The sequence below is a fragment of the Paramisgurnus dabryanus genome, chromosome 3 (genome assembly GCF_030506205.2).
Source record: "Paramisgurnus dabryanus chromosome 3, PD_genome_1.1, whole genome shotgun sequence".
NCBI lineage: Eukaryota > Metazoa > Chordata > Actinopteri > Cypriniformes > Cobitidae > Paramisgurnus > Paramisgurnus dabryanus.
In genome coordinates, this window is record NC_133339.1 from 26,154,086 (window position 1) to 26,181,768 (window position 27,683).

At 38.1% G+C, this 27,683-nt stretch overlaps 1 protein-coding gene across 1 annotated transcript in view; it reads left to right on the forward strand.

The window, feature by feature from the left end:
- The window catches only part of cacng2a (calcium channel, voltage-dependent, gamma subunit 2a), an 81,333-nt gene extending 62,346 nt beyond the window's left edge, over positions 1–18,987 (forward strand). Inside the window, exons 3-4 of the mRNA XM_065278585.2 lie at positions 13,899–14,039; positions 16,960–18,987. Of these exons, the coding sequence (XP_065134657.1) occupies positions 13,899–14,039; positions 16,960–17,504 (686 nt within the window). The 3' untranslated portion in view covers positions 17,505–18,987. The remainder of the gene's footprint in view (positions 1–13,898; positions 14,040–16,959) is intronic.
- Positions 18,988–27,683: the final 8,696 nt, after the last annotated feature.

The window sequence follows — 27,683 nt, forward strand, 5'->3', positions numbered from 1 at the left end:
TTTCAACAACCCCAAAGCTCAAAATGTATCACATGACTAGACAGAGCAGACCTTCCAATGAATTACAAAGATACATGGAATGTAAAAAAGTTACATTAACTGTTAAAAATTTATATTTTTAATATTAGAAATCAGTGAAAAAAGTTTTATATGGATGTCAATGGAAGATGTGTGACCGAAAATGCTGCTTAATCACATATTTTTGCTTGTAACTTTCTCATTTCATCAGATATTTGCATGAAATTTTAACAGAAGGTAGAATTTTGTTAGTTCTTTCAAATAAACATATAGGGCCCTATTTTAACGATCTAAGCGCATTGTCTAAAGCGCATGGCGCATGGTCTAAATGGGCGTGTCCGATTGCTATTTTAACGACGGGAAAATGGTTTGTGCGCCGAGCACACGGTCGAAAAGGGTTATTCATATTTTCCTAATGAGTAATGGGTGTGTTTTGGGCGTAACGTGCAATAAAACAATAAGAGTCTTATCTCTCATCCCCTTTAAAAGCCAGCTGCGTTGGCCCTATGTCTAATCCCTATTTAGATGACGAACTTTGTAAACTGAAAAACTAAGCAGAGGAAGAAGAACCCCAGATTAAGAATAATGTTAAAAAATTTGTTGTTTTTTATTTTTATTGACATTTTTATTTTTTGGATTAAAACCTTTATAAGACATTTTCTTTCAGAAGTACAAATAGCAGGCTTTTAATTGCTGTAAATGTATTGATATCCAACATAATCATTGTAATCTCATAAAATAATTTTCAAATATGCAAGAAAAGGTTTGTACTAAAATACAAACATGAGATAAAGAATTTGCAAACGCGCGGAGAGCCGAAGCGTTTCAGCACTCGAACAGTGCCATGGGATTTTTACAAAGCATTACTTAAAATGTTTTTCATCTCACCATATCCACAGGTACAGTGTCATCATGTACAATAAATCCGTAAGGTAGCATTTAAAAACATTTAAAAATAGATGGATTTGTTTTAAGCAAAGCATTTATTTACTTACCAGGCTACAGGTGAAGCAGCTCTTTACGCCTTCTAACGTCTCATAAACGGTCCTCATTTATGTCCAAGAGATTCAATAATCATCTTTTATATTCAATCCTTTAATCTTTCATATTTAAAAGCATTTTTGTGCTGCTGTATTATTTTCTCCTACTATGGAAGTAATTGGGGTCCACAAACGGTTTGGTTACAAACGTTTCTCAAAATATCTTCCTTTGTGTTCATCAGAACAAAAAAAATGATATGGGTTTAACACAACATGAGAGTGAGAATGATGACAGAATTTTTATTTTTGGGTGAACTATCCCTTTAACATAATTTAAACGGATGAATTACAAAAAAAATCCACCCTCCTCACAGTTGTCATTAATGGCAAAATGACTCCCTTGACTTCCTTTTGTAGCCAGCCTTTAGCGGCCGGTCGATGAATTGCAGATTAAGTCACTTCCGTATTGGCTTCATCAGACAGATCGGAAGGTTGCCCCTCGACTAATACATATCTAACTAAAAGTCTAATAGGACTAATCGTCAACAGAGTCACAAAGTCAGCTGTGACTGATGTCCCTATCCCCTTGTCCAACAAGGGCCAGGCTAGGGCTTAAGTGTCTCGGACCGAACATAGGAGTCACATGACAATGAAAACATAACGGATGCAGTCCAGAATTTATGCATACTGCACCCACACATACTATACAGAACATACTGATTTAACAGTTGATTCAGTATCCATTTTCGGTTTGGGGGGTCTGTTAGCAAGTCTTAAATCACCAGGGGTATACCAAAGGTGAAAGAGTTTAAGTGCGATTTGAATGCATTAAGTTTGGTATGACTCAGGTATATGTGTTTATGGTTAGATGGGTGATGATAGAGCAGTGGTGTGTGTATGTGGGGTGTTGAGGCAGGGCTACATTAATAAGTGTTTGTAGTATTCAATCAATGTGCCTGCAAGCTAAAGCACCTGATAAGCATGACCCTCTCCTTCACATCAGCACATTCAAGCCTGTGGGAGGCTGATTAAGTTTGAATGCTAATTTTCTTCCACAATGCTGTCAATGAACGAGAGAGAGAGAGAGTGTGAGTGAGTGAGTGAGTGAGTGAGTGAGTGAGTGAGTGAGTGAAGGAAAGATGAGGAAAGCAACGAAGATACAAAGTTCAAAGACGGCCTCTGTCAAGAACGTGCATCAATTTGTGTCTGTATGAGAGAGTTTTGCTTCGCAGCTTGGCACGATTATTCATAAGCAGGTGTTTGTATTTCATACATGCAGCATTATAAGGACATGGCAATGAGTTATGTTGTGCTTTCAGGGGGTCAGGGTTTGGTAAGTTAGCATGAGTTCAGTTAGCCTTGGTAGATGCTGTTACCAAACCATCTGGATCCAAAAATAATTGTTCTTTATATTGGAGGACATATATTGAGTTGAATAAGAAAGCTAACAGACCTATACTTCAGGTTTTATAGACATGAATCTTGTCTAAAAGAGCTGTGAGCTTTCTAAAGCCGCAACTTCACCCCAGGGTTCTGCTTGAGCTGGCAGCGTCTTTGACCTCCACCTAAATCAAAGTTTTGACCTCTAGTTAATCACCCGCTTTATAACCTCCCCGCTCTGATCAGGTTTCCCTTGCTTGCTCACTATGAAAAAGAAAGTTCATTGCCCTCACCAGCTATTGCCAGGGAGAGTGTGCAAATTATAATTTGGACTGTGTCATTGCTAGCTGGGCCGGAATTTCGGATTGACAGTTTCTTCATACTTAAAACCCACAGCGCACAGTTTTGCATGACATGGCATCCTTGCAAGTGTAATGGCAACAAGACACTACTTCACGAAATGGCTACAAGTGGATTAATGATATTGTTTCTTTGAACCCAATTGATAAAAACATTTCGATTTTTATTAATTTAAGCGTGATCCTTTATTCAAAATATTTTGTACTTTATTGTAAAAGTGTTAAAATTAATAAATGTTCAAAATAGTGCTAAAATATACATTGGTAATATCGTGTTTTTTATGTACCAAAGCAACACCATAGTATTTAGGCTACCATAGTATACTTTGGAGTATCAAAATTCCAAATATCATAAAAATAATCATTATAATCAAATTTTAGCTTATTTGTAAGAGCATTGTGTTATTTGAGCAAAAGTTTGTGGGTTCAATTGCAGTGGCGGCTAGTAACTGCTCCGAGGGGCGCAAATTGAAAATAAGGCCCAATCGCATTTCTCTGTTTACCCCTTACCGTGCAAAACTAATAAGGGGTAAGGGGTAATCAGAGAAATGGGATTGGGCCTAAAGGTCTTGACACACCGGGACGATTTTCGTGCGCGTTTATCGTCGGCGTTTAACGTGACGTTTTTTGCTTTCACACCCAGACGATTTTTACTGGCGCTGAGCCGAGTGAGGTGCAAATTCACCCCTGGACGTTAGATGGCGCTTAATACAAAACAGATTTATGCCGGTACACAAGGGGGCGCAGCGAAACTTTATGCTTCTGTTCTGACACTCACTTGTCACACAGAAGAAGAAAGCCACACGCTAGTCAATAACAAGTCATGTGCTTGCTTTTAACAAAACATGGATATTACTAGTAGCAGCTCGATTTCTAACAGCAGCAACTATACAAAGACTACTTCAACTCACCATCAGGATTCACCATCAGGACTCACCACCAGCTACTTGATAGTATGATCATGTGAAACATGATCTTCTCAGATAAAAGCAAACTGTGCATTCGTGTTATAGTCATTATAATTGCCATTTTGAAAACGGTGTGTTTAAATATCTCCGTGAACTTAAATACATTTGTTAAATCAAATCTATTTAATCAAATAATTCGATTCTATTATCAGCACTCTCCACATAAAATTAACTATTTTGATAGAACACGTTATATCAAAATTAAAGCTCTTTCACAAAATATAAGGTAATGGGTGATCCGATGTGTGTATTTTTGACTACTCTTTTACAAGCACTTTCTCTTGTTAACAATTTTCTCACATTTCCTCCCAAATGTATTGTATTTTGTGATTTGGCTAAAGAAGTAGGTATGTAGTTATAACAATAAGAGGTCAACAATACTGATGTACAAATATATGCATAGTGTCAAAATGGCACGTTATTTACAATTCGTTTTTTAATCAAACATTTATTTTTGTGAATGAACTGCAGTTTGCAATAACAATCAGAGACATGACACTAAAATCAAATAAAACAGGAGTCAGAAATGTTGGTCCAGAAAAGTCACAATGACTTTAGTGCAACTGAACGGTAGTGCAAATCAACATTTAGAAATTAGAAATTTTCAAATGAATTTCTTAAATATATAATCACTTAAAATACATAAGTAAATTGGTATATAATAAACATTAATTTGTGTGAACAAGAACTGGCAGAGCTGTAGAGCAAAAAAGTCACAATGATAGAAGTCTAAGTGAACTGTAGTGCAAATAAACATATGTATGAAATGTACATGTTCAACTGTATTTCTTGAATGTATAAACATAAAAAAAAACTAAATAAAATGATATATAATAAACATCTATAGGTGTGACCAAAAACTGGCAGTGCGCTCCTCCTGTGCTCCTCTTTCTTCTTTGCACTGCTTTTAATTTTTTCCCTTTAGCATCTTTTAATAAGAGGTACTTCTCCAGAGGTTTGTCTCGGACTGTTTTCTTTTGTTTAGATTGGACCTTGTCACGGCTGGTGCTGGATGATCCTGAAGACGTGCTTGCTGGGGCCTCCTCACTTTTGCTCACATCATTTTTAGCAGAAATATTGCTGTGAACACTGTAAAGATAAATGTAGTTTTCATCAGAATCAATCTTTCACACCACGATATCCATGAGGTCAATATTTGATTACAAATGTAATTTAGATTCATGGTATTTCATCTGACTAAAACTAGGTTACCTATACACAGAACACAAATTAACCTCTTAAAACCCGACCTTTGGTTTGGCTTGCATTTTAGATTTCTTACAGTTATTTTGGGGTTAGGAAGAAGCAATGAATATAATAACCAAATATTTTTCTTTGAACATGAAGCAGTGTAATTGTCCACGTTTGTGTACAACAGGTTCCAGTTACACACAAAGTATTGTGGTGCAAACAACAAAACGTGATATCACACGGTGTACAGGGAACATGCATGGTATGAAGTTAATCACTGTTCAATGTCAGTGCATTACATATCATAATGTAATGCACCAATATTCATTTTTATTACTTGCACAGTTATAATGTAAATTTGCACTACTGGTCCGTTCAATACACTACTGGACTGTCTATTTCATACTCCCTGTTCATTTGCACTGCTGGACTACTTGAAATGCATCGTTTACACCCCTGTACTATGTAATGAATATTAGAATAACTATTCACTGCACAATAACTTATGCCATTGCACTCTTAACTGACTAGTTACAATCCAAATTCATTCATGCACTACCTAAATATTAATTTCACTCCTGGTCTGTATAGTTTAATTTATTATGTACATATCCATTTGTAAATTTCTGTATATTATGTTCATAGTACCAACCACAGTAAATTGTTCCATCGTATTACATAATCCTGCACCTATGCAAATACTGATATCCTGCACTTTTTATACTGCTTTTGCACTTCTGGTTAGACCTAACGTTAAACTGCATTTTGTTGCCTTTTACTTGTGTAATGACAATAAAGTTGAATCTAATCTAATCATATAGCCCACACAGCTATGTATTGTTATGTTCTTATATATATCACGTTACCTTCGAAATTCAGTCGATGTTGTGAGGAACTCCGACACCTTCATAAACCTCCACAGCCTCGATGCTTCCTTGTGTGTTTACCTGTTCCACGTGCTCCGCAAGACCATTTTGTGCTTGAGCGCCACCAAGTCGTGTTTTACTGGAACTTCAGCAGCGCCAGGCACGTGAACAAAAGCCCCAATCTCATTGGTCGGCCAACTTTTAACGCGCCGCGTCAAACCAAAAAAACGTGTCCCACGCGTTTTTCTGAAAATGACGCATTTGCGCCTCGCGCTTTTCGCGTGGGTGTGCGCACTCACATTGGCGCTCGTTCTTGAGTCACGAGGCATTAAACGTCGACGATAAACGCGCACGAAAAACGTCCCGGTGTGTAAAGACCTTAAGTGTGTCATGTGTGCAGAGCTGTAAAGTACTTGAGTAATTTTACTTGATTACTGTACTTAAGTATTATTTTTGGGGATTTTTACTTTACTTGAGTACAGTTAAAAACCAATACTTTTACTTTTACTTAATTACATTTTTTAAGAAAATAAAGTACTTTTTACTCCTTACAATGTTATTTACAGTCAAAAAGTACTTATTTTTTAGAGATCAATTCATTCTATTTTCCCTTGCTCTTACCAAAACAACTGAATTGTGCTGATGGCTAGTTTAACTTAAATGTATTTCATTCTGGATCCTTTGCACCATTCTAAGGAATTGGCCAACAGTTCATCTGATAATGAAGACTTTTTGCTTCTTTGAAACCAATAACACATGAGGTGTGTTCCTGTGTGACACGTTCCCTGCCATTTGCAGCTTCTCTATCAAGACTGAGACCTTGTTCACACTGTCAGTCCAAATCTGATTTTGCTGCATATCCAATTTGACAGATTCGCTATCCATATTGTGTATGACAACTGTTTAGATCTGATCTGTGCGTCCTGTAGCGTTCTGCCATTTTCCGGATTATCTGCACTGTTTCTATGGCAATGACTTTGCGCTGGCACGGCAATCTGCCTCGACTTCTGACGTGTTTAGGTGACGCAACAGCATGACATAACCGAAAAGCTACACAAATGCGATCAGGGCGGTCAGACTGAAATGGATTTCCGGAAATGCGATTTGGAAAAAACCATTTCAAACCACCACTGGATGTAGCCTGAAACGGATTAGAAAAAACGGATTTCGTGGGGTTTTTGGCCGTTCACACATTCTAAATGTGATTGGATTCCTATCAGATATGCACCGAAATCGGATTTGGACTGACATTGTGAACAAGGTCTAATACACTGCATTGGCTGCCTGTGAGAGGCTTGATAGAGCTTGAATTTTGAAAATCATCTTCTGCTTAAGTTCAATTCGAGGTTTTACAAGTTTGAGTAGCATGTTGCAAACTGAAATTAGGTAGCCTTATACTGTAGTTTGATAAGTAAGGAATAATTGACGACGGGCAGCTGAATTATAAGATAATAATGCACACCCAGGTGGTAAACGACGCAAAGCAGAGTGCCGTTACCCCGCGGATGTGCATTATTTTCGAATAATTCAAAGGACTGGAGTCATTTATTCCGCTTATACCACGGTTACAACAAACATTGCTTTGGTGCCTATTTTTAAGACATTTTAAAGTTAAGGTGTGCGGTTATCAAAAAATAATCAACACCCATGGAACATTTCTCAGCCAATCAGAATCAAGCATTCAACAGACCGTGGTATAAATAAATACAATTAAATACAAACTGTTGTAAAGCAGGATAAAACCTTGTATGTGTTCCATTCACTTCATTTTTTTAGAGATTAAAAGCTAACAAGAATATCTAGTTTTCATTCATCCTGATACTTTTACTTTTTTAATACTCAAGTACAATTTTAATGTGGTACTTTGTTACTTTTACTCAAGTATGATTCTGGCCAGATACTTTTACTTTTAATTGAGTAAAATTTACACTCAGTACTTCACTTGAGTAACATTTTTGAGTACTTTTTACACCTCTGCATGTGTGTTGCTTGCGTTTTCAAAATATGTGTTTGTTGCATCATGTGAACCATGTGCATCACGTGTTTTGTCAAAATAGGTGCCTGCTGCACATGCGTCAAAACGGTTTATGATAAAAGAGACGCTCACATTCACAAAATACACGCAAGACACTCTCTTAACAGTAAACTCTGATTACGCATGAGATTATGTGAGTATCTGGCAAACGAGAGCGTCTCTTTTATCATAAACCCTTTAGACGCGTCTGCAGCAGGCACTTATTTTGACAAGACACGTAATGCACATAGGATCACTCGACGTGCAGAACACATATTTTGAAATTACGAACCACACACGTGACGGGCTACATACATGTTGTGACGAACTTCGCATCGAGCGCCCTCGAAAAAAGAAGTCACCGGCCGCCACTGTTCAATTCCCAATGTACACTCATATTGATCAAATGTATAGCCTATCTTGAATACATTGTAAGTCATATTGGATAAAAATGTCTTCCAAATTAATAAATGTAAACGTAATGCGTAATAATTTCCTCATTTGAGATTTTTTGTGATGGTGAGTAAAAGTGATTTTTTCTTTTTAGGTGCGCTATCACTTTAAGGACTGATCCTATGACTTTAACAGTAGCCCTGGCTGTGTAGAGCCTCTGAGACTGAGCTTGTAAATGCTCCAGTTCAGAATCATCTAATAGAAGCTGGCATTAGAAGAAACGCTGCCGCTTTGCTCCTCTCTTCTGCACTTCTCTTCGCTTCAGGCTCGTCTTGCCCCTTCGCCTATTTACCATGTTAATACCATCCTCAAGGCACTGTTTAGGCCTCTGACATACCCTCAAACGCTGCCCAGGGCTTGTGTGAAATTTTCCCTGTTCTCTGTGCCAGTGTCATGACTGGGGAGGTTGGGCAGATTGCCGAGCGAGAGATGTGCCTGTCCTGGGGCATCATTATCAGTCCAGGTCCCTAAGGTTTCAAACTAAAGCTTTCATTCCACAATGCTCACACACAAAGAGCGAAAACCTTTATCAAAGCGTTTGGAGATGTTCTTGTGGATTTAATCTGCATCACTATTTTCTGTCTCTGTGTGTAATGTTAGATATCTGTGAGATCTCTGTGTGGGCCATACCATCTGTTGTATGATATATATAAATACATATAGCCGTTTTTTTAAACGCATATTTTTTCCTGTAACAAATAGAAGTTATTTCATTTTGATAAAAACTCCTATTGTGCTTCATAGGAGAGATACTGGGATACCCTACCACCTTAACTAGGTCATCCAAAAAAAATTCCACCAAACGCCACATGGCCCAAATGAGAAAAAGACATGGTCCGTCACTGTCTGGAGGATAACTAGCCTGCTGAAAAAACATTTAATTCATTAATAATCTAGTATGTGTTCATTTTCTGTCATAGTTTCTTCAAAATTGAGTTTTATTTGAGTGTTTTAAATAAAATATTTTCATCATGCCCCTATGGTTGCAACGCCCCCGGCCTGCCCACCTGCACAACCATACCACCTTAACTAACAAATTTTCTGTGGAAAACCCTGATCAGGATTATATTTTCACAGAATGCTCTTTACATTATGTAACGATTGTTGTAGAAAACAGTAAATCACAAAAAATTACTTAAGATGGGCTTTTACAGATAGGGTCACAAATGATGAGGCGAAGCAGTTGACAAATCCTTTTTACTTATGACTATGTCTGTAGAAGCTTCAATTTGTTTTATATGTATTGTCTATTTATTGTACATCCACACTGTAAAACAATAAGCTGTAGTTATGCAGCTGTTTGCCAGTAACTTGTTGTAGATTTAAATTGATGTTATTTACTGGCAACATTTTGTTCAACGTTAAATAAATATTAAACATAAAAAATTCTTTACAGAATAAGTCTATAAAACAACAGCCTCATACAAAGCATTCTGGGAACCAGAAATCCTCATCAACCTTTTCCTGTTTTTTTCCTTCAGATTTTGGTTCCCAGAATGCTTTGCATAAGGCTGTTATTTAAGTTTTATTCTGTACAGATAAAATGTTTAATGTTCATTTAATTTGAACAAACTGTTGCCAGTAAATAACATCAATTTAAATCTACAGCTGCCAGTAATACTGTCATTTTTACAGTGCAGTCATAGCACTTCTGGTATTTGGAGTGGAGTGTAATCTATCTACGGAAAACACTCTTTAACTAAATGAAAGGCAAAGGCAATCTAGCTGTCCCCCGGTAATGAAAACCAACCCAGGAGACTGCTCTGTCAGGACACTTCTGTCACCTTCAGGACTGTCGCTTTAAACATTTCTGATGCTCTCACATCAACAATCGATAGATTTAGGTTATTATTGTTTTCATTTTCAATTCCACCATCCGTCTCGCATCCTGACCTGTCCCCTTTCCCTCTGGTGTCTTCGTGAATGAGGCTGATGGATGAGGAGGAGGTGCTATGTCGTCTCTGTACCGTTACTGCCATGTCAATATCCCCTATGGTTAATGTCAGATTGGGAAAAGTGTGTGAGAGAAAGTGAAAGAAATTTGGCAAAAGGTTGTTACAGGGCAACAGAAACATTAATATTTAATCAGACCATTTCCAGCAACTCTACACCATAGGGGGGTGGGGGCAAAATGGGACAAAGAACATGCAAGGACATCCACCTAAAGGTTTATTTATACACTCTCAGAAATAATGATACAAAAGCTGGTACCCTTTAAAAAAGTACAAATGAGTGCATATTAGCAGTGGTGGCCTGTGACTTCTTTTTTCGAGAGCGCTCAATGCGAAGTTCGTCACAACATGTATGTAGCCCGTCTTGTGTGTGGCATATGTGTTTTGTGCATCGAGAGATCATGTGTGCATCACGTGTCTTGTCAAAATAAGTGCCTGCTGCAGACACGTCTTAAAGGTTTATTATAAAAGAGACGCTCGCGTTTGACAGATACTCTCATAATCTCATGTGTAATCAGAGTTTACTGCTAAGGGAGTGTCTTGTGTGTATTTTGTGAACGTGAGCGTCTCTTATCATAAACGCATGCAGCAGGCACTTATTTTGACAAAACATGTGATGCACATGGTTCACATGACGCAACAAACACATATTTTGAAAACGCAGGCAACACACATGACACTCCGAACACTTTTAAATTAGTGCCCCTCGGATGAGCAGTCACAGCCGCCACTGCATATTAGTACCTTAAAAGTGCAATTTGTATAATCTAGCACCGCTAGAGAGTGCCAGATCAAATCAAGTGTAGACTGATGGGATTTGTTGTCTTTAACTCAAACACTGATGGCCATCAATCAGACGGGAAAGAGAAATCATGTTACACATGAGGTAATCAAGTTTTATAAATGTTGTGTTTGATGACATCGTTTTTTTCATTATGTAAGGTTTCATGTAATGTTCAAAACCCAATTGTTAGTCATAGATGTTACAGTATTAGTCCAATACGACGGTTTGTTAACACAGCACAGAATTAAATGTTCAGATGAACAAACTTACCACAAAAAAGCGAGTGGCCCGACAGACGCTATTACTTCCACATTTGTCTACGACACTGTTGTCATGTGGTTTTTATGTCAGTAAAGGCGGTAACAAAGGGTAACGATATTAAAGTCAGTTACAGGCCACTGCACTACCCCGTGTCACCGTTTAGGGCAGCAATTTTCTCATAATTTATAAGTAGTTGAAAACATTATAGATATTGTTAGTAATCAGCTGGACAAAATATATAACACCGGACTAGTGGTTTTTGGATATTTTACTGCAAATATCTTACAAATTGTACCTTTAAAGGTATAGGTACCAAATGTTTACATAATACCTAAATGGTACAAAATAGGACCTTTTTATAGGGTACCATCTGATATAACAATCACCTATATTGCAGAGGCTGATATATTGGCCGAGATATTTTTTATTATTGGCATCAGCCGATAAATCTTTTTAATCAGTCAGTAAATTTCTCAATTACTTTAATTTGATGTTTGTAATAAAAAAGACACTCAGTGTCACTCAAAGTTAAGCCAAAGTCGTTTCAACACACTTATTCAAACCGTGAGATGTCAGATCCACATTGATTATGTCTTGTAAGTACTTCAAAAGGAGAGGCTAATTGGTGTTTCACCAATTTTTGTTTGTCTCTTATTTACTGTAATAACATTTATGTTACATCGGCCTCATATCCGCCACACAGCTTTCTTAATATCGGTATCGCCATTGGCCATAAAAAAACCCCCATATCGGTCGACCCCTACCATCCCAGTAACTGCTTTTGTACCATTTTTTTTAGAGTGTTTTTTGCTAACAAGGCCCACATTTTTGCCAACTCTGCTAATAGTGGTTAAATTTAAACCATTTATAGGCAATATATTTTTACTGTGCAGTATTTCATTGTTTAAAAAATATATTTCCCTTTTGGAAAGAAGAAAGGGTGCACAATTTTTGAAAAACACATAGGAAAGGGAGTCGGTACTACCAAAACACACTTGTAGCCAATCAGCAGTAAGGGGCGTGTCTACTAACCGGTATCATTGCCCGGGTTGTGTTTGTGGGGGGCGGATCTATCAAAAGAAGGTCCAGATTCTATTGGGGTAGGGGCGTGTTTGTTTACGTGATTCAAATGTCAACATTGGCTTTCAGAGATCATCCACCCCCCATTTAAGTGCTCAAGTTGTTATATTAGAATTACAATACTAAGTAATACTTTAATGTGTGTTATCTGCAGATGTCACTTGACTAGACTGACCAGATTCTGACACATTCTGATTCATAACATTGTAGACAACAATATTTTCACGTACGATTATCATTCACTGTTATTTTTGAGTGTACAATTTTTATGCATTATAGTCCCACTTATAGTATGTATTAAATAGGTATATATATGTCTGTATGTGTGACAATTCCTGCCTCAAATGGTCTTACTAGATCAACATTACAGCAGGAAAGTGAAAAAGACACTGAGAATTATTAAAGTTTCTGTGAATAGACAGAGAGAAAGTCGGAAAGATAGGAAAGGACGGAACAAAGTGAAAGAAAATTAAAATGCCGTTCATCACTTCAAGTCTCGTTTATGTTTCTCTGGGGGGGAAGAACTGCAGCAAATGCACTAAGACCATCTTACCTTATATAACACATAAATAGATTGAAAAGACGTTGCTTTTCAGCAGGGCGCATATTTTTTCATTTTCTTCAAGTGAAATATTAATAGAACAATTTGAGATCTGTTTGTTTGTTTGTTTGTTTGTTTGTTTTTGTCTACAGTATTTGCTAATGATGCGTGCAGAAATGCAGCATAATTATTTCAATAGTAAAACCAGCACATTTGCGTTAAGTGGGTTTGGATGTTGTGATCTGCAGCATATGGGACGAGCGTGGAGGTTTTCTTGTGCTGAAGGAGGGCAAACCTTTAGTCCCCACTTAAACCAGCATGAGTTCACAATGCTGTCATGCTGTCCGCACATCAGCATTTATGAGAGAGAGAGAGAGAGAGAGAGAGAGAGATCGACAGAAAACTTGCTGAGGTTGCAGACTAGATGGGAGTGCTGAAATTTTAACTAGATGAAAGCATAACTTTGCATGTCAAGTATTTTAAAACAGCGATAGAGAGCTTTGAGTATCAGGGATGACTGGTGAAGAGAAAAGAAACTACAGTGAAGGAACTATACTACACTACTAAGTGGAGATGAAAGTGTTTCTTATGGACTTTTTCTAGCATTAAAGATCTAATTGGCTTGGCAGACTGTCCTAAAACACTCATTAACACTCACTTCTTGTTTTAAGCCAAAATCCCCTTGACAAACATATTTCGTATAAATAACACAATCTCCAAATTGCTGGGTTTCTCTGGTCCTGTTTAGCCATGAACAAGTATGAGTGTTAAGCGCAAGTCTTTGGTGAGACTCTTGACCTCAGATTGCTCCTCTACAGGCATTTAAAAGGGTGTGCGAGCTGTTTACTCTACTGGCAAAGTGTTGATTGGCTGTGGCGCTTAGTGCTGAGGAGAACAGCTGCTAAAATCTGCCGAAATGACAGCTTCTCGTTTTCCTTCTCACACTACACTGTGTTCTGAACTCTGATCCATTCAACAAGTCACAGTATGGATTGAACATCGTCTCTCGTGTTACCTTACTCTGAATTTTCAAATCTCTCTCCATCTGTAGGGGCCGTGCGAGCGTCTAGCATCTTCCCCATCCTCAGTGTCATCCTGCTCTTCATGGGTGGCCTGTGTATAGCTGCCAGCGAGTTCTACAAGTCCCGTCACAATATCATCCTTAGTGCAGGCATCCTCTTCGTGTCTGCAGGTGAGTACATGCATAACGTCTTTGTTGTTTGGATCTGTGGCACTTATATGCTCGCCACGTTTTATTTTGTGCCACCATACTTGTTTAACTACTCATGTAACCGTCTTTAAATAGGTAAAACATGGAAGTGTTTGTTGGCTTCTTAATTCATCCCTGTTTGGATCCTAAGGAATGAATGGGGCTAGGCTAAATGCTAACACATTCACGACACACTGTACAAAAATTAAGTGCACGCATTGAAACAAGAAAGGTATTAATTTCAATTTAAAGTTGAACAGTAAAATATTGAAAACGGTGGTGTTTTCCTTTAACAATTGTCTCATTTGTTTCTATTTGTATTAGAGATGCACCAATATATTGGCCAATAATATGTGCTACAAAAGAGCAACCACTGACTGAGCAATAAAATGTTCCCATGAGACAAGAGTTGATGGTATTTATGGAGCTGTGTTTTTTAAATCCAGCCCAAATCTTGACCATTCCTGTGTTTAGACAGTCTAGCATCACTTCACTCAAGGCATCGGTTATAACGCTCTTCATCTGTTGTTGAATAACTGCTGATTAACATAAAATGAACAAAACATCCATATCAAATTCTGTTTACCGCCTCCACACAATCCAGACACAAACTGGATTGTGAGCGGTTGTGAATAAGGCCCAGGTTTTGTGCCACACACCAAAGTACCACAAATTTGGCCTAGCATCTCGCACAAGACTAGTTTAACAAGCTGCCCAACTTCTATATAGTAGACGGTTAGCAAGTCGATTTCTTTTCTGTCTCTTTTAGCTCTTGATTCTGTTGCTCGGCTTACAGAAGCCTTTTGGGATTAAACTCTAAAAATATGGTGTCCCTGACACACTTTCCCAGTGATCCATCATTGTGGTTTCAGTCTGTCACATACAACTGTAGCAGAGTGTGACTGAAGTCACAGATCATGACACAGATCATGTTCCTGTGAGGTCACCCACGTAATCTCTGATTTTAAGATCAATCTCCTCATTTACTTCCTCACCCTGACAATTAAATAAAGACTCACCTTTCAGCTTATGATTATGAAGTTGGCTGTTAACCTTGCTATTTAGAGGACAGATGCACTTTATTTTACGAGATGTAGAGATAACAGAATGACTATTTTGTGCTTCTTTACATCTATGGTCTAAAATGTACTTTTAGGTGCACCAATGCCATGCAAATTGAGATTGACTTTTTATTATTATTATGATCCACTTTTTCATTTTTAATTGCATTGTTCCTTGTTTTGTTTGAGCAGTTTTTCAGTGCATGTTTGTGACAACCTAGTCACAGTTCATTGTGTCACACACAACAACATTATATATTATGAGATGAACCGATCTATGCCTGTCAGTTAAACTGCAGTCTTGTGTTTCTCACATTTTCATGGTTGCTCAGTGCAAGGTTTAGATCTACATTTGTTTCATTGGGTGTTGAATTGCATCAACATTGTTATGGTTATACAGTCTAATGCAGTGGTTCTCAAACTGGGGGCCGCGAGATGGTGCTAGGGGGGCCCTAGTTTTATGAAATTTTACAAAATGCATTTAGTTATCATAAATTCTGTGTAATTTAACCTCAGAAAAATAAGGCTAGTAGCCAACAGCACTACGTTGTATCATTTACTATGTTTAGTTTATTTAAAGTTTTTGAATATTTTATAATCATAAATTTTTTGGGGGGATGCAATGAGATGCACTATACAGAAGGGGGGCCGCACACTGAAAAAGTTAAAGAACCACTGGTCTGATGCACATTATAAAATAAACAGGTCTGCTCTGGGATGCTGACTGGTCAATACAGCATGTGATAATACATGATACAATAAAACTATTGATGTAAAACAGCAGTTCATCTCCCTCATCTGTATGTGCACAGGACCATTTAGGGACAACTATTAAAATTGGTTTATTTGTCAGAGACTAAAAACTTGAAGCACTAAATGTGTCCTTAATATTTTAGTACAGTTTGTGGTGACTCTGAAAAGTAACAAGGTCATGTTAAAGCTGAGGAGATTTATGCTGCGTTCACACCAGCCGTGGTAGAGGTGTCAAGCACAAGTGATTTCAATGTTAAGTCAATGTGAAGACGAGTTGACGCGCGTCTGGACGTCTCGCAGCACGAATGAAGCATTAAGCGCGGTACGATAGACACGATTCCGCCTCATTAAGCGTTGTCGCGGCAAAGCCGCAAGTTGAAAAATGTGAACTTTGGCGGAAAAACGCGCCACATTAACCAATCAGGAGCTTGCTCTAGTAGTGACGTGATTACAGGAAGCGAGCAGAGTCGCAGAAGCCCCTCCCATGTCACAAATTTCCGCATGAATGTCTCGATGACTAGAATTTCACGCGCGGCTTTCAAGCACGAATGAAGCAAATAAACTCAAAATGTTCAAGATACAAACTAGACGCAGTAGACGTGAATTTGACGCCTCAAACGCAGCGGGTTTGAACCCACGGTTAAAGTCATGGTTTCGATCCCTATTAAACACAAACACATAACTTCAATGCACTGCATTTCCAAATGAATTAAAATAACATATGGAAACCCTACGGAAAAATCCAGCTAAGACCAGCATAAGCTGGTGAGCTGGTTTTAGCTGGTCTCCCAGCTTGGTTTTAGCTGGTATTGCTGGTGTAGCAAGCTGGTCTAGCTGTGTTTTGGTGACTTTTTATGCTGGTCTAGCTGTGTTTTGGTCCCTTTTTAAGCTGATCTAGCTGGACTTAGCTGGTCAGGCTGGAAGCCCAGCTGACCCACCAGCTTGACCAGCTTTGCCAGGCTGGGAGGACCAGCTACTGCCACCTTAAACCAGCTAAAACCAGCTACCAGCTTATGCTGGATTTTTCAGTAGGAAAGTTACGCACGACTGTATGCAAAGCATTAAAGTATCTCCTCTCTTCTCCACAGGCCTCAGTAACATCATTGGCATGATCGTGTACATATCAGCCAATGCGGGGGATCCCTCAAAGAGCGACTCCAAGAAAAACAGCTACTCGTACGGCTGGAGTTTCTACTTTGGTGCTTTGTCCTTTATCATGGCGGAGATGGTGGGCGTGCTGGCCGTGCACATGTTCATCGACCGGCATCGAGAGTTGCGTGCGGGCGCGCGAGCCGCAGATTACCTGCAGGGCTCTGCCATCACGCGCATCCCCAGCTACCGTTACCGCTATCGACGCCGCTCCCGCTCCTCGTCCCGCTCCACGGACCCCTCGCACTCCCGCGACGCCTCACCGGTGGGCTTGAAAGGTTTCGGAGCTCTGCCCTCCACCGAGATCTCCATGTACACGCTCACCCGTGGGGGAGACACCCTAAAAACCGGTCACGGCACCCCCACAGCAACCTATAATTCCGAGAGGGACCACAACTTCCTGCAGGTCCACAACTGCATCCAGAAGGACCTAAAAGACTCATCCCACACTAACACAGCCAACCGACGTACCACCCCTGTATGAGGCACAACCTTACCCCATGCAGACAGCTGGGAGACAGGAGCTGGGTGGAGGCGGCGATGTGGCCCGGAGTATTACAGATCAAACGTCATGTACCATGAGTTTTCGTGATTAAGAGGAAACGGGAGGCTTTTTACTTTTCGATCAAAGATTACACATGTATGCATGATTTTGCCATTTGCCATTGACAAAACGAGTCTGGTTTGAAATGGATGAAAGGTAATTGCAGAAGGGTTCATTCAGGCTGTGACGTGGGAGCTGTAGCTTGTGATGTTGATTTGACATCATTTTTGTTTAGAAAACATTTCACTACTCTCGTCGGTCTACGTGAAACGACAAGCTACCGCTCCCTCATAATGTTCTTCCCCTTTCCGCTGTACTCATCATATTTACGTTCATTTGTTATTTGCGTAAAAACTGTGAACCGTTGCAGTAGGGTATTCAGTAAGAAATAGCCCAGTCTGCAATCTCTCTTACAAAAGGTACAATATATATATACATATAGTATATATAAATATGTATGTATTAATTTTATAATTAAATAAACCTAATAATCAAGACTTTTCTGAGGCAAAAAATTAAAACAAGAAAGGGAAATACTGTTGTGTGCTAGGTGATGATGATCTGTTGGAACAGAGACTCGTGAGCGGCCGTGGACAATAACATCACAAGAGAGTCTTCACTGCAAAAGCTGCTGTAACAACAGACTAAGACATTCAACCTTTGACAAAATTATATTCTTTTAAAAGAACCTTCTCATCTTTTTCTCAGTCCCTGTTTGCTTCCTTTCGTTTTCCTCTCACATTTGGTCGTCACGGGAGCGAGAAAAAACGATGCGTACGTCGAACCCCTTCAACGACACGAGCGACAAAAGGGGTGAGAGTTCACTGTTAAAGACTCCGGAAACGACTGCCAAGACGAAAATAAAGGAAGGACGAGGGAAAGAAGAGGACGCAGAACTTTAAATAAATACTTGCAAGAAAGCAAGCCAACAAATAAAAGTACGAAATATTACGAGAAACAAAGCTAAGTGACTCACGAATACAACGATTAAATGCATGCTATAAATTTACAGCAAACCTGCTCTTGAAACTTAAGTTTTAAAGGATAATGATAATTATAAAGGGAAAAGCGATGTTAAAAAAGCTAAATATTAATGTTTTGTGTACTCTTTTGTTTTAATTACTCATTATAATAATATGCTTTGGTGATAAACCAAACGAACAATTACGACGGAACAGCTTTTTTAATTCTGAGTTATTTCTTTATATGTACTTGTATTTCTTTCATGCATTTGTTTTTCTGAGAATCACACGCCTTAGCCATTACGTTGATTTCTTTGGATTCATTTTAATGTGTCGTTTTATTTTAAATGAAATCTAAAGGTGCCAAAACAGAATGATCTTGAACTTGGATGCATCAAGTCCTGATGAATAAACAGACAAACCCAAGGGGGAACAAACTCGCTGCTTCTCTGTGTTTCTACATTACCCAAAACCTCACGCACCTGACGAGGTTTCAAGCATCATTTAAACCAGCAGGAAAGCAGGCAGTGTTGTGAGTGAGCATGAGGCTTTCCAGATGAGTCAGACGTGAGTAAGTAACAGTAGGGAAGCAAAGTAACAAGCCACGTAATTACTCATCTGTTCAAGGCTAATCTATATGTGGGAAACAGTCTCTTAAGTATGTAATGTATCCGCTGTTGTTGTGTGTGTGTGTGTGTGCGTGTGCGTGTGCGTGCGCGTGCGCGTGCGTGTGTGTGTGTGTGTACCTGGTAATTATCACGTTGTGGGGACCAATTGTCCCCACAAAGATAGGAATACCAGTGTTTTTGTGACCTTGTGGGGACATTTTGATGTCCCCATGAGGAAACAAGCTTATAAATCCAACAGAATGATGTTTATTGAAAATGTGAAGTAGCAGAAATGTTTCTGTGATGGTTGGGGTTAGGGAATGGGGTAGGTAAGGGGAATAGAATATACAGTTTGTATGGTATAAAATGCATTACGTCTATGGAATGTCCCCACAAAACATGGAAACCAGAATGTGTGTGTGTGTGTGTTTACGTGTGTGTACGTGTGTGTACATGTGTGTACGTGTGTGTAATTAATGACAGCCACATTCACAGCGAAACACTGACTTTTTCTTTTGTGCAGTAAGTTGTTGCGTATTGTTGTTTTGCAGCAGTTATAATGAATGGGGAGTGATTCTTTCAAAGTTTTTAAAACTATCCCAGACCCCAGACGTCTCTGGGCCAGATCCGCACCAGATCTGCACCAAACTTGGATCTGTTTACACAAAAATATGGATCCAGCCCAGAGAGCAAAGCACCATACTCTTACATAAAATGGTCTTCACGGCCTTCTTGAAGTCTTTTGATAGCTTTGTGACCCCGAACTTAACTGAATTTGAGAACTGAAGCAATTGAGGCTTTTTGGTGAATTGTATAAACCAAAATATTTGTTCATGAATCATTACTACATTTTGTGAATAACAGTTTTTTAAATCTGTTTCTTATGTAAAGCTATTCCAACAAATCTCATGGCAATTCGTACGACCACATTCGTATGTATTTGTATGATTTTCTTTTTTTTTTGTTTTTTTTTTTTTTTTTCCTTTATTTATTTGAAAGGGACAATGCACATCAATCAACATTTTTTGTTTGCACTCAAAATGTAAATGCGCCAGAGTTAGCTAAAGAGCTATTTTTCATCTGCAGTCCCTTGGCAGGTCAACACAGTACAAAAATACATAAAAACCACAAAACAAAATAAACACTAAGTAGATAAATAATAAATACAATACAAAAATACAAAAATGGGCAGTACCTAAAATCAGATTAACTATCAATGATTGCATTTTTGAGAGTTTTTAATCCATTTCTTAAGTTTAAATTTAAACGATAAATAGCTGGTGCTCTTTCTAAGTTCAGTAGGGAGACAATTCCAATAACTCGAGGCCCGTACCGAGAAGACTGCCTGGCCAAAGTTACTTCGCCTGTACTGTATAACACAGTCTCCCCTGGTAGCTGCCCTATTTGCCCTCCCATTGTTGTCCTTCAGTTTTACAAATTCACCCAGCGGTGGAGGTGCAAGCCCATGTGTAATTTTAAAAACTAGACAGGCATCTGAATAATTTAAAAAATTCTTGAATTACCCAACTCGTAAGGGCAGTGTATTTTCAACGCTATCTCATGAGAATTCATACATATTTTATAAATTGGCTAATTTGTATTAATTCATACGACCACATTTGTAGGTTTTTGTAAGATTTGCCTTGACCCCTGTGACTTTGGGGTTAGGGGGTTAGGGTTAGGGGCAGTGTTGGGAACATTACTTTAAAAAAGTAATTAGTTATAGTTACTAATTACTTCTCAAAAATAGTAACTGAGTTAGTAACTGCGTTACATTATTATAAAAGTAATTAATTACCAGGAAAAGCAATTATTGCGTTACTTAAAAAAATCTAATATTTCAAATAACTTGAATACCCCTTACAAATTAAATATGTTAAATGACTAAAATGGATACTAAAGAGAAATCACTAATTTTTTGGCAGCATGTGACGATTTGAGGTGCTTTATTAGATCAGAATTACTTGCCACAGACGTGGAGAGACTTTTTCTTCATGGGCATAAGTTGCACATTGGGCATAAGTTGCACATCACATCAAAAATGGAAAAGTAGTGCTTTATACTTCGTGTTTGCGATCGCTACCTTTGAGCTTGTTGTACTTGCCATCACCCTGTCGCCTGTGTTTTCCGAGTGATTGATGCGCGATGACCGGGCTGCATGTCAGTGCTTTGAGATGGGGCACAGCAGCAGCACGCACCGCTGCTCGTTGAGAAGAGAAAACGACGCGTATTTTCATGTCAGTCTACAAATGTCTCCAACCACGTCAGAAAAGATCGCTAGATTAGTCCTATAAAGTCGCTAAAGTGATAGAAAGTTGCTAAATCTAGCGACAAAGTGACTCAGTTGCTCAGACTTTTTTACACTGCTCGCTCGCTCAGACTCGGAGTCGGACTGTGCGAGTGGGCGTGCCTGTTTGTGAACTCTGCCTCTGGTTGGCTAACGTTGGAAACTAAGCCAATCACCATCAGCTATGTGGTTCTCCCACCCATAGATATGTATAAAGGCTAGATGGCTCGCCCGCCCTGCTGGCCAATTGAGTGGAACGTCTGCATTTTGGCGGCCATCTTAGGACAGGGCGCTCGCTCACTCCTAGCATTGAGTTTTAATGATGCAGGTACTTTTAAATGACCATAACTTGCTTAATTTTTTACCGATTTTCAAACGGTTTGGTTTATTATAAACGTCAAAGATGTAACTATGACACTGCATACCTATACTAAAAATATATAAAAAAATCATGAAACATGTCAAAGCATCCAGTATTATAGCCACGTTAATAACGTTTGTAAAAAACCAAACCGTTTGAAAATCGGTAGAAAATTGAGCAAGTTATGGTCATTTAAAAGTACCTTCACCATTAAACTCAATGCTACGAGTGAGCGAGCGTCCTGTCGTAAGATGGCCGCCAGGTGATGCCATTAGGGACTCAGCGGTAAGCCATCTAGCCTTTATACATATCTATGCTCCCACCCCCTCTAACACAGAGACACACCAATCATCATTAGTTATGTTTCTCCCAACACACACACAAGAGAACAACAGTGTTTGGCTGAGAGAGTGAGCATACGCGGCTGAAAATCACTTCAGTGAGATCAATTTTAGTAACGCGCAGCATTTTAATGTCAGTAACGATAACGGCGTTATAACGGGGGAAACAGTAATTTATTTGATTACTCGTTACTGAAAAAAATAACGCAGTTACTAACGCCAATTACTTATAACGCCGTTATTCCCATCACTGGTTAGGGGTTGGGTTTCGTTGTAGTTTTTTCATGAGAATTGTACGTTTTTGCAGGATTTGCCTTTACCCCTGTGACATTGGGGTTAGGTGCGGGGTTAGCGGTCGGGTTTCGTTGTTGTTGTTTTTTCATGAGAATCATAAGTTTTTGCACAATTAACTTTCTAAGAATTCATACAAATTACCCAACTTATAAGGGCAGTGTATTTCCAACACTATCTCATGAGAATTTGTACATATTTTACAAGTTGGCTAATTCATATTAATTCATACATCCACATTCTTAAGCTTTTGTACGATTTGCCTTTACCCCTGTGACGTTAGGGTAAGATGTGGGGTTAGGGGTCGGGTTTTGTTGTTGTTTTTTCATGAGAATCGTAAGTTTTTGCAAAACTAACTTTGTATGAATTCATGCAAATTACCCAACTCGTAAGGGGCAGTGCGATTCCAATTCTATCTCACAAGAATTCATACATATTTTACAAGTTGGCTAATTCATATTAATTCATACGACCATGTACGTTTTTGTACGATTTGCCTTGACCCCTGTAACGTTGGGGTTAGGTACAGGGTAGGGGTTGGGTTTCGTTGTTGTGTTTCATGAAAATCTTACATTTTTGCATGATTAACTTTGTATGAATTCATACGAATTACCCAACTCGTAGGGGGCAGTGCATTTCCAACACTATCTCATAAGAATTCATACATATTTTACGAGTTTGCTAATTCGTCTTAATTCATACGATCACGTTCGTAATTTTTTTGTACGATTTGCCTTGACCCCTGTGACGTTGGGATCGAATCGAATGTTTTTGCACGATTAACTTTGTATGAATTCATACGAATTACCCAAATCATATGTACAAATTCTTGTGAGATCATGCTGGCAATTCATACGAATAAGCAAACTCGTCAAAAATACATTCCGGTGAGATCAGGCTGTCCATTTCATGTTTTCAGAATACTTGGAAAGACTAGGGAAATTTTTTGTAATACTTTTAATTACTTGTATTATTTTATTGAAAGATTCAGTCCCCATTAAAGTTATATCTATTCAAAAGAGTGACCTGTACAGTTGCAGTTTTTTTTTACTTGTGTTGTGTTTTACAGAAGAAAAAACTCATTCAGTTTGAAACGACATTGTTGTAAACCATTCCGTTAACATGTTTTGTTTTGCCACGATCCAGTGCACCTGCACATTCCACAAAAGAACCTGGCAAAAACGGATATAAAAAGGATGACAAGTGGAATACGTGCAGTGTTCCCGAGAAACCGAACACAGGTTTGTAATAAAACATGTCACTTTGGGCTTGAGTGACCTACTCAAGCATTCTCCTACAAGCACAATGTTAAAAGCATCGCTTTCATGATCCAACAACCTTGCAGGTTTTTCCTAGAAGATGCATACGTAACAGGTACCAGGATTCATGCGTGGGAAAGAATTGCTTCAGAGAGCACCAAAGGACTACAGTTTTATTTCAAGAATTACTTCTTTTAACCAAGCACAAAGTCATGCTCAATAAGAGTATGTGTCAATCAAGACAACAAGCTTCATTGTGAGAAATGAATCTTGGAGTCTCAGCGGTAATGCAGGCTGAGAAATTTTCCTGACACATTGAATTCATGCCTCCTCATTATATGCCAACATCTGAACCATCTATAGGCGACAGCCATTTTGCAAGACTTCTCTTGACAAGAGAAGCCAAGAAAAAATACAACTACAAACAAGCAGTGTTTTATGCGTTTCTCTGAATTAAAATGCTTCCCTCGTTCTCCCACTCTCTATATTCACTCATCCATCTCCTTTCATCTCGTTGGGCCAACATGCTTGTCCTTAATTTGCCTCCCCTGCACAATCTTTCATTTTTGTGAATTATCTACTTGCATACTACACTCCCTCCCCCATTCCTCCATCTATTGCTATCCATCCTTTCTTTCCTCTCTCTTTCTCTTACACATTCATCACTTGCTTCATCCTTTCCCTCCTCCATCACATTCTGACATCTTGCTCATCAACTTTACCATTCTTCTCATCTTTCTTCTTTCCCAGCAAATCAAATTCCCTCTTTCTCCTTATTACAATATTGTGAAAAAGCAAAAAGAAAATCAACAGATTTAAACAGACAAATCAATCATCGAGTAATAGCCTCTTCGTTCCCGAGATCAAGATTAGCGACTGATTAATGAACACTCTCACTCTTCAGTTTCTTCTAAATGACTTGCTGTCTCTTAAGACTGTGGGCTGGCAGTACATACTGAACCAATATATTTGCTGCCTCTTTACACAGTTTTTTGTCCCATACTTCATAAATGTATCTTTTTAAATACCCATTATATATATATATATATATATATATATATATATATATATATATATATATATATATATATATATATATATATACGTACATGTGCGGACACGTGTGAGATTACTAGTTGCAAAAAGTGAGACTTAGAAATTCTAAATTCTCTATTTGAACCTCACTGTTGTGAAAGATATCAAAAAATATTTTTCTTTCCAATAGGTTGGCAAAAATCTTTAAAAAAAATTTAAAATCTGATCATTCTGATTTTAAAAAACTCTCTGCTCCTGTAGTATACATTGTGTTTGCAACACAAGAGAACACACATGGGTGATTCTCACAAAATCCAGTTTTAGGAGCTGTCCAGCATCAGAATTTTTAAAAAGCCCTTGAAGCCATTTTTTTTCCGATTAAGGTCTGAACTTACTATAACCATTATTTTTAGAGGATTTAAAAAATATTTCCTATAGAATTATTTAATTTTTTTAGATTATCATTATCAAAAACGATCATTACCACAACATATATGCATTTATGTTTCTGTAATGAGAACTAAAAAGTTGTCTAAGTACTACGACAAATTTTAACTTTTATCTGGAGAGAAAAAATAAGAACTGCTTACCTGGTAGCCATCTTGAGTGTCACAGTCAATTATGTCCCTTCCAACAGAAGTTTTTTTTTTAAATGTTAGTTCCTTGAGGGCTTAAACAATGACTGAAAATTGTTGCGGAGGATGAGAAAATTGGTCTTGGACACATTTATATTCCTTATTATTGTCTCTACATTTACCAATGATCACCAAATACCACATGTTTCTTTATTGTAAACGTTTATAGTATAACATACACTGAAGCTCTTTATTTTATTAGATTTTTTAATTATAAATATTTCCATCTCAAAGAACCCAAATCCAGTCATGGACACATTGTGGTAATGAAAATGTTCCCCTTAAGTGTGGAAAAAACAACAAAATTGGTTTCTATGATGTCATTTGAAATCATGTGAAAAATAGTACATGAAGAGGTGTTTGTAACTGTATGCTTCTTATTGTGATTTTTTATCAAAATGTTTCATGACACCTCATAAGTCTAATTTCGCGAGAATCACCCAGATACACTGTATATGAACACACAAAACGTGTACCCCAGCTGTCAATGTGGCTGGGCCAGTTAAAGAGCTTCTAATATATCTACCATTAGATATAAATATTAGGGCTGTCAAAAGATTAATCGCGATTAATCGCATCCAACATAAAAGTTTGTGTTTACATAGCATATGTGTGTGTACTGTGTATAAATATTATGTATATATAAATACACACACATTCATGTATATATTTAAGAAATATTTGCATTTAAATACTGTATATACATTTCTATAATTTATATTATATATAAATATAAATATTTTATATATAAATATAACATTTTTTTCTTAAATATATACATGATTGGGTGTGTTTTTATATATAAATAATAATTATACACAGTACACACACATATGTTATGTAAACACAAACTTTTATTTTGGATGCGATTAATCGCGATTAATCTTTTGACAGCCCTAATAAATATACATATATATTTGTTTGCAATATGAGGTACTAATATGAACTCTTTATGTCCAAATTTTCTTAAAGGGTACCACCCTAGTGACAGCTGTGTACATGTTTTGTCTATTTTCTCTGACTGATAACATGTATACCATGAATGGTTAAAAGTGCCAACTGCATAAAAGTAAACATAAAAACACACTTCTGCAGAGATTCAAGCGTTCATCTGAGTGTGTGGGGTGTCAGTGTGCACTGTATGTCTGTGGCTGAGGGCGTACAGCGAGACCTACATTTCCTTCTCCAATGACCCTCTTCTGTAGCCGTGAGGCACGAACTGTCAAGTCTGAAATCGAGTATTGCGTGTGTGTCTTTTCGCTCTACAGCCCAAATCTTTCTTACAATTCCCTTTCCATTGGTTCTTTCTTTGGATCTCTCCATCTCTCTATCTCTGTGTGTTATTCCCATCTCTTACACAGAGTGTCAATATCTGCATCTTGCTGTGAGACATGATGTTAGATATTAGCCCCTTGCTGTGTACCTGTCAGTGACTGTCTACCTGTCTACAGCCTTCTTCATCTTGCTACCTCTCCATTTTGACACCTCACACTCTCTCTTCTCGCCCTTCATTCTTATTTTCTGTCAATCTGTATGGCGATGTTAAGAAAAAATGTATTCATTTGTCAGACGCTAAATATAAAGAATAAAACGTGTCTTAAGTTACAATGCAATTGGGTATTAACCAGTCCATCTGTTTTAATGGGAACTGAACCTATGCCCTTGATATTGTTAACAACATGCTAGTTTATGACTTACGAAATATTGAGCAGTATACATTTTATAGTATTCATGCAACAGGAAATATACCATTATAAAACATTTTCATGGAAAGCTACATTGATGTCACATGACCTCATCAAATTGCATGTGACATCAGTTAGATACAGCCAGTTATCATCATAAAAATAAACCCTTTACAATTCTGTGCCCACAACATAAATTCATACTGTACATACTGCTGCATTACTTAGAGTAGTATGCTGGTGAATAGACATTCTCTCTCTCTCTCTCTCTCTCTCTCTCTCTCTCTCTCTCTCTCTCTCTCTCTCTCTCTCTCTCTCTCTCTCTCTCTCTCTCTCTCTCTCTCTCTCTCTCTCTCTCTCTCTCTCTCTCTCTCTCGTTGTGGTGATAAAACGTGCCTTGTGTGTATCTCTGCAGTGCTGTGTGATCAGAGTGGAGAGTGAGGTAAGACATACCAGGACACAGAAACTGTTTTGTTGGTTTATGAGAGACCCAAGTAGGATGCTGCCCCCTTCTGGGTGGGAATACCACATTTGTTTGGGTTGTGGCATCAAACACCAAGACGAAAAGGAGAGGAGGTAATGCAAGTATGTTGCCCTGTATGCTGATATGTCAATTTGTTGCTTTCTTTGAAGTCATCATGATAATAACATTTAC